The 7,429-nt window shown below is 36.2% G+C and overlaps 2 protein-coding genes across 2 annotated transcripts in view; both read right to left on the reverse strand.

Moving 5' to 3' along the window:
- LOC106873188 (follicle-stimulating hormone receptor) overlaps positions 1-7,429 on the reverse strand; it is a 471,564-nt gene that overhangs the window by 368,327 nt on the left and 95,808 nt on the right. The window contains exon 6 of the mRNA XM_052969708.1: positions 5,346-5,417. The gene's annotated coding sequence lies outside the window, so the exon portion shown is untranslated. The remainder of the gene's footprint in view (positions 1-5,345; positions 5,418-7,429) is intronic.
- Positions 1-7,429, reverse strand: part of LOC106874638 (leucine-rich repeat-containing G-protein coupled receptor 4) — an 81,583-nt gene that overhangs the window by 27,139 nt on the left and 47,015 nt on the right. Inside the window, exon 5 of the mRNA XM_052969426.1 lies at positions 5,346-5,417. Within this exon, the coding sequence (XP_052825386.1) occupies positions 5,346-5,417 (72 nt within the window). The remainder of the gene's footprint in view (positions 1-5,345; positions 5,418-7,429) is intronic.

Genomic DNA, 7,429 nt, shown 5'->3' on the forward strand with positions numbered 1-7,429 from the left:
TCTATGTTTGTCCCCTCCCCATCGCTTGACAACCGATGTCGGTGTGTTTACATCTCCGTAACATAGCGCTTCAGCGAAAGAGACTGGTAAAATAAGTACTAGACTTACAAAGAATAATTCAAGTGTTTCGACTAAACTCTTTAAGGCGGTGCTCCAGGATGACTGCAGTAAAAATGATTGAAACAAGTAAAAGAATGTTTATATATCAAAAGCTCTTATTTTTTAAGATAATGTTTTCATCTACGTCCATATCTCAGGCCATATAATAGTGTGGACTATATATAACATTCACGCAGCCTTTTTCGTTTTTATATGTTTATATGTGGTGTCAAAGCTTGCGACGTTTTTTCAAATGTTTTCCTTGAAATTTCTATTGTTCGTCTAATTTCAGTTTCACATTTATTATTTTCAGACTGCATAAAACCAATCCAGACCATGATCGAAATTTGTTCTATTGGTGATATATTTATGGATATATTGACATCAGGAGGTTTTACTATAATTTTGGTCGTTTTAGCATATACTTACATTCGATCTTTTCATTGACTACATTGGCCAATTGCTGCAATTCGTTTGTGCTCAGTGTTAATAGTGCGGTATCATTTATACACCAGTTCTTGTTAAAGACTGACTCTGCCAATTATAATTCCAGACATTTCTTCAACATCTCGGAATATTTAGGTGTATAATTTAAAGAGACAAGAAGATAACACGCATACTTATCTCTTTTCTTTATTTTAAACTCTGATGTTCTGTTCTTAACTGAAAATGTACAGACGCCTCCAAATCTAGACACAAAGCTATATTTGACATCCATATCCTAATCAGTCTGGAAACTGAATGTAATGAGGCTGGTAATAACCCTATAAACAGTACAGTACTAATTCCACAAAGTCTTTTCCTAAGGCATGAAATGAGCTTGGAAAAAAAACATAAGAAAAACTCCAGATACTGTCCATGAGCAGGCAGAAGTATAAGTACCTATATACGAAGCCTTTCTAATTACAAGCAAAGTAAGCATAATTTATTGAACAAGGTATTCATAACAGCAAATCTCAAAAAAAAAAAAAACAGCAACAATTTTCTTTCAAACACCGCAGATTTAAACATCAACACATAACTACTGCATAAATTTTATTCATATTACCTAATTTGTACAATGAGACATCTTCTCTGAAAAAGGCAGCCTTCAGATCAAAGTTGTTTACTGCTCTAACCCAGATAGGCACAAAACTGACCTAAATTTTCTAGGTTGAAACCCATGGTTTCATGACATTTACATATACTACTGTCAAACACACAAACACACACGCACACACGCACACACACACACACGAATGCACACATATGTGTGTGTGTGTGTGTGTGTTGCGAATGCACATATATGCGTGGTGCGCACGCGCATGTAGGTTTAGTCACGGGGTTGTATTGGCAAAATTTTTTTATTGAAAATGCTTTTTCAGAGAAGACGACACGCACTTAAGACAAAATGTATTGTGAATTGAGGCCATTACAATCAGTTTCATTATTCTAATTCCTGATAGAAATCATCAGAAGGTGATTAGTGATAAAAGCTATGACGTAGCAGGTTTATATATATATATATATATATATATATATATATATATATATATATATATATATATCACAAGACGAGGGAATTATTCTTGAACCTGATGTCTCCTAGGTGTTCTGTAAATCATCCCAGGAAACATCGGTATGTACGTTCGATATATAGAGTATAACCGAGGAAGTAAACAAAAAACAAACAAATAAATAAAAAACGCACTCATGCATACATATATGCACAGACTAAAAAGAACTACAATTACATACACAGCGCAACAGAAACACGACAGGAACACATACACTCAAAACATTTCCAAATATACACATAATCTCATTCTAAATCATCCTATGCATACGTCATATGCACTTATACAATCACTTAACACTACTTTCACAACATACGCATGCAACATAAATAGTCTAAATAGAATATCAACACAAATTTACACACGTTGACTGTAAAATATGCATTTTGTTCATGACACTAAAATCAACGCACACAGCACATTTAACTCTCTAAAGATTCTGCCAGCTCATCGCCTAATACATTATTCCAAAATATTGACAGTAAGAGAAACAAATGAAATACGTGGCAGTCACAAAACATAAAAGATAAAGAAGCAGAAAACATGAAGAAGGAAAAGAACTATATTCAACAAAAAACTCCTATAAAATCAGAATCAGTAATACATTTTATAACAAACTATAATAAAAACAACACGGAAATAATAATTCGACCAACGACATATTAACTAAGCATAGAATGTCGAACTGGTCACATGTTACTTGCATGAAAACCAACCTCGGGATCAACAACACGTCAGTTAAATGAATAGAGAGGTGGCCATGTTTGAGACAAGTGAGACATATATGTATATATAGTTGAAGCTCCGATACATAGTAAAAAAATTGAAAATTCACAATCGTGCAATGCATGTAATCCGCGTGTATTTGATAAAGGAATGAATGACAGCCTTTTACAAATGAATGAAGGCATTCGCAGTAGGCACTAAGCATCAGATGCGCTAGATTCATTTCTATAACATTTATGATTCTTATGAGGTCGGCAGCTATGCAAAACAGATGGACTTGTTCTGAAAAAAAAAAAAAGACCAAGCATTCGGAGGTATTTTAGCACATGAATACAGAGTAAACATATCCTCTATATATTTTCATTACACCTGACTGTTATTCCTGGCATGTTGTCATTGATACCCAGTGAAAGAGAATTATGGATAGAAACTATACAATATCGATCAAGCTGTTAAACCCAAAAGCTTTCACAAAAAGATCATCTATTTTATTGTGTGCAATTATAACTGGATGCCATTTTTTTTTTCATCCGAATACTTTTGATGTAGATGACATCAAATAAAAACAACTAGCTTTCTATATTGTTACCAGAACGGAAACGGCATCATAAAAGGATATTTGTAGAGTGATAGAAAATATTGATTTTTTCAATAGGCACAAAGCTTGTTGTTGGGAGAAAGTAATCATTGGCGGCTGGATTACTCCAGTATACTAATAGGACTTATTTTATTGACCCGGGATAAATGAATGAGTAATTGGAACTCAGATATAGAGAGCCAACAGCAAAATGTTGAAACAAATATGGCTCAGTGCTCTTTTGTTAATAAAATACATTGTTCTTGAACATATGCTTTCGACAAAATAGGTTGCTAGCATTTGAGGTTCTCTCTTATTAGATGTATTCGTCACTGTGCAACAGTTACAAAGCTTCCAGTTAAGTGCTCATGTGTCACTAAAATAAGAAGAAACAATAAACACACGTGGTTCATGTTTAATTGTTGAAATTGTGAAACACTAAAAAGCTGAATGGAATTCAGAAGACAGGACATAATATTTATATCAATATGCTGACATTTGTGAAAATATGTTTCTGGAGACAGTAAAAGTAGAATAATTTCTGTGATTTGTTTCGTTCCAAAGGATTTTTCATGATCTCAAGAAGAAAGTAAATATATATATAAAAAAAAACATGAATTACATTTGTACTTCATCTGTAACTTTAATAAATTTCTTTTTAAAGAAATAAATGTTAGTTGTTATCGAATTGATGTGGAAAGTGGTGTGAACTAGTAATACTAGAAGTTTGAATTAAGGTACATACACACAAACATATATAATATACATATATACATACATACATATGTACATGCATACACACACATACGCACACACACAAGAAAGGGAGAAAGTGCGGAGGTGTGAAGAGAAGAAGTAGGTGTCAGAGCAAGAGAGGAGAGTAGAGGTGGGTAGGAGTGAAGAGAAGAAGTAGGTGTCAGATGAAGAGAGGAGAGAGAGGGAGTCAGGTGAAGAGAGGAGGGAGTTGAGCCCATGTGGGGCAAAGAAGCGAAGAGAGAAGATTAAAATTATGTTCACGGCGAAGACAGGAGTCCAGATGGACCCGGTCAAAGACAATCCGAACACAGACAGGTGTTGTAGTGAATAACCGGTAGAGCGGAATTGGCGCGAGACACGGGTTTCATTGCTAGGTCTGATGTCTCGGAGGTGCTCAGCGAATCGGTCGGCCAAGCGGCGTCCCGTTTGACCTATGTACAGAGAAGGGCAGAAAGAGCAGAATATGCTGTAAATGACGTTGCTAGAAGTGCAAGTAAAGGAGTAGGTGACATGATAGTAACGATGATGGGTGTCTGTGAGAATGATAGTGTTGAAGAGGTAGGGAACAGGGGAAGGAGCCAGGCTGGGAGGTGGAGCTAAGTAAGAAAGTGTGGACCAGGAGGTCACGCAGGTTATGGGCTCGTTTGAAGGAGGGAAGGAATAGGTTGGGGAAGATATGCGAGGTGGAGGGGTCGGACTGAAGTCTCCAGAAAGCTCGGAGAATGGTGCACTGGAGGGGCAGAGTGGAGGGGTGGTGAGGGGGAAATGAGAGACGTGCAACAGCGGTGAGGGTGCAGAGAGAGCAGAGGCACGGTGCACGGAACATGCTCTGGCAAGGGCTATGTGGATAGTGGTGAGGGTATATCCACGAAGGATGAAGTGGCGAGCCATGAGTTGTGACATAGTTGTTCGGCCAGAGAGCTCGATAGAATAAGTACTAGACTTACAAAGAATAAGCTCTGGGGTAGATTTCTTAACTAAAACCCTTCAAGGCGGCGCTCCAGCATGGCCACAGTCAAATGACTAAAAGAGTAAATATATGTGTGTATGTGTGTGTGTATGAGAGAGAGATTGAGAGCGGGAGAGAGTGTGTGTTCGATTAGAATTCTGTTTTGAGCAGAACTTATTTCTTTTTAATTAGGTCTGTGAATTTATAAAAATTTGTTCCAGGGTAAACCTCCAGCAATATTTACAAAACTGATTTAAACAAGCATATTACATTGTTGGATACGAATTAGAATGTCGAATAAGTATTCATTTTAAAATAGATTACAAACGGGAAAGTTTCAACTGAAATTATATCCTTTGAATGTCACGCTGTAATAAAACTAAAACCCAACTTCGATTTGAAAAGAATAAAGGCAATTAATATAAATAGTTTGAAATATATGCGTTCAAGATAAAACAGAAGCAGCTATCAGCGATATGGTCGCAGGCTCTTGTTCTTTGATAATGAAATTATAAATGATTATTTCAATAATTGCTTTATATCAACCAAATCAGTCTTTAATAATATTGTCTTGAACATTATTTATTGTAACAATTGTTGTTTCAAATTGCAGAACTGTAAATTTAAAACGAATATTGCATTGCATGCAATATGCGTAAAGTGAAAAAAGGAAATTACTTACATCTGTTTCAGGCCAGTTAAATTTGCAAATGTGAAATTAAGCAGTTCACTGATTCGGTTTCTTGCTAATGACCTAAAAGAAAATAATAGATAAATAAATTTAGTTTTCGTATTTCAAAAATATTGATATTAGATTGCCATTCTACAAAAATATTTATTCAAAATTTTCATTTTTATTATCATAATCAACAATTACATTTTGTTTAATTATATTCCTTGCTAAAATTTAATCAAACTTAGAGCAATTGTTTGTTAAACTGTTTTCGAGACAAAGAATCGATTTGATAGAAAAATGATGAGTTTCATGATAAGAAATCAAAAATCCATATTTTAGAATAAAATAATATATGAACTTAAACGTGTATCATTGTAATATTTTAGATTTATATTATAGTAATTAGAAGATAAACGTTCCAATAAGTTAGATAAATTTCGCTCTTACACACGCAGACACACATAATAACTATATGAGTGGTTGTCTGTAGGTGTGTGTATATATATATATATATATATATATATATATATATATATGTGTGTGCGTGTGTGTGTATGTATATATATATATCTATATATGTACGTATATATGTATGTATGTATATATATATATGTACGTAAATATGTGTGCATTTATATATGTATATATATGTACATATATGCATATATATATATGTATATATAAATATATATTATATATGCATACATATACAGACACACACACAAACACACACACACACACACACATACACACACACACATACACATATATAGGGTGCGGTGAATAAATTGTCGTCTAACTTTCGCAAAAACGAGAGTGACATTGACATCTCATTTTAACAGATATATTTATCAAAATTTCATTAAAATATCTTGAAATACTAGAGAGTACATTTATTCAATAAAATCGCCATTGGCTTCAATCACGGCCTCCAGGCGACTTCAGAATCTCCTGCAACTCTTCTTCTGGACGGTCTCCTAGTTTAAGTTGGTGAATGTTGCCATAATCCTCGCCTTCAGTTCGTCTTTGGTATTACAAGGAGTTTTGTTGGTCTCTTGCTCAACTGCATACCACACTTAATAATCAAGAGGATTGTAGTCTGGGGAGTTAGGAGGCTAGATATTAGGGGTGATGTGGTCTCAGAAATTGTCTGACAGCCATGACTGGGTTCTCCTGCTTGTGTGGTATGGTGCAGAGTCCTCTTGCCAGACACAGGGTCTTCCAGTAGCCACTCTCTTGACCCAAGGCAGCACTACCTCCTCCAGGCACTTGAGGTAGGCCTCCTCCAGGCAGTTGATGTAGGCCTCCTCCAGGCAGTTGATGTAGGCCTCCTCCAGGCAGTTGATGTGGAGTCTGAGGCCTTGTGGGAAGATGGATGGAGGGCTAATGTCGCCATCACTACTGATCAATCCAAACACCATGATGTTGATTGGAGGCTTGATTTATATCACTCTCGGCACATGTTTTTGGGACACGGTAAGCCAACGACTGTTCTGAGTGTTCACTATCTGCTCCTGGCAGAAATTTTTCTCCTCTGAGAAAAATCAAAGCATGTTCAGTTGGAGGGGTGCTTCAGTTTGTTCAAAAGCTTCGTAGCGCAGTCTTTCCTCGTATCCTTGATGACTTAGGATAGAGATAGGACCTTTCTTATCTTGTATGAAGAATACCGAATGTTTTCATACACTACCTACCTGATGAGAAACTCAGACCCTCCCATGTGCCTAGCGACGGAGCTAATTGACTTGGCGGAGTCGTTGTCAATTATGACCTCGATCTCACCAACAAATTCAGGAGTTCTTTTCTTATCAGAACGATCAGAGTTAGTTATCCGAGCTACCATGCCTTCGTAATCACCATTAGACACATCCAACTCTTTCTGAACCCTCTGTACTGTCCTCAGGTTGACACCCAAACACTATAAAATGTTCGTATTGGAGCTTCTGACGCCAATGGCAGTACAGCATGTCGTTTCCAAGTTCCCAAATTCCTGGCTGAGTAAATTGGCATCATGGTGCTGTTTTTCTCACAAACGGTGCGCAACTGACCCTACTACACTGTTTAGTCGACAAAATCAAAAGCAACGTGCATTC

This window comes from Octopus bimaculoides, chromosome 7, assembly GCF_001194135.2.
Source record: "Octopus bimaculoides isolate UCB-OBI-ISO-001 chromosome 7, ASM119413v2, whole genome shotgun sequence".
Lineage (NCBI taxonomy): Eukaryota > Metazoa > Mollusca > Cephalopoda > Octopoda > Octopodidae > Octopus > Octopus bimaculoides.